The sequence below is a fragment of the Fopius arisanus genome, unplaced genomic scaffold (assembly GCF_000806365.1).
Source record: "Fopius arisanus strain USDA-PBARC FA_bdor unplaced genomic scaffold, ASM80636v1 scaffold00081, whole genome shotgun sequence".
NCBI lineage: Eukaryota > Metazoa > Arthropoda > Insecta > Hymenoptera > Braconidae > Fopius > Fopius arisanus.
In genome coordinates, this window is record NW_011887820.1 from 608,895 (window position 1) to 609,980 (window position 1,086).

The 1,086-nt window shown below is 40.4% G+C and overlaps 1 protein-coding gene across 1 annotated transcript in view; it reads right to left on the reverse strand.

The window, feature by feature from the left end:
• LOC105270238 (bcl-2-related ovarian killer protein) overlaps window positions 1-1,086 on the reverse strand; it is a gene marked incomplete at its 3' end in the record, with an annotated part of 3,570 nt that continues 2,484 nt past the window's right edge. Inside the window, 1 exon segment of the mRNA XM_011311068.1 lies at window positions 1-461. Within this exon segment, the coding sequence (XP_011309370.1) occupies window positions 1-461 (461 nt within the window).

Here is a 1,086-nt window from a genome sequence, read left to right on the forward strand (position 1 = left end):
AATGAACATACCCATCCCCCATTGGCTTGAATCCAGGTGGCCAAGTCTTCTTCGAGGACCTCCGTCATGGCTCTCTGGATGGAAGGAATGAATTGCGGTCGATCCTGTCGAACACAATCCACAGCGATAGCCCCTGCCACTGCATACAGTGCAATTATTTTACTCCAGGTCATTTCCCCTGACCTAAGGATTTCCCTGGAGACATCATGAAGGGCCTCAGCGGCTGTCTGCTCTGATGAAAATCCTCCACATCCCACTTGTCTACCGATTCTCGTGAACAGATTGGGGTGCATCTTCTCCAGTTCAACTCCCAGGGCTATTAATTCAGGGTAAACTTCAGTGAGAACTGTGGAACTAGTGGATGACAGAACACTTCTCATTCGCTTCAATCCGAGCTTTCGTTGGAATATTCCGGAACGTTTCAGGCGATTTCTGATGTACTGGCCACATAACGACGAGCCCTAGAAAAAAATATTCTTCTCTTAAATTCAAAAAATGTAAATATACGACAGATTGTTATATCGTAATCTGCCCGGAGAAAGAAATATAAAAATATCTATAATTTGAAATATAATAATTTGATTTTTGGTAGTTTTCTTGCGTAAATTGAAATATAATAATATATAATAATTATAATAATATAATATATAATCGCTGGAAATCAGGGCAACATCGGACAGTGGGGCTTTGGAGGGCGCCAAAAAATTTTTTCATTCTTTTTTTTTAATTCGAAAAGTGCATGGAGATATTCCAGATGCTTCTAAGGTGGAATGGGAGATTAATAGCTGAACAGTGCGGTGAGGGGGGGTGCTTGGGATATATAGGGAAGGGTAAGGTGCAATTTTTTTCAATTTATAAAGATGCGATTATCTCGCTTCCTATGGGTCCTAGCGCGAAAATAATGAATTCTAGGTGCCTTGAAGAGGAACTGTATCTCCGCGAAACGCGTCGATCCAATATATATATGGAAGGGTATAGGTGCATTTTTTTTTCAAATTTATAAAATTGCAATTATCTCGTTTCCTATGCGTCGGAGCGCGAAAATAAAACCCCCCAATTTTCTGCTAGCATTCATCCCATTTTCAT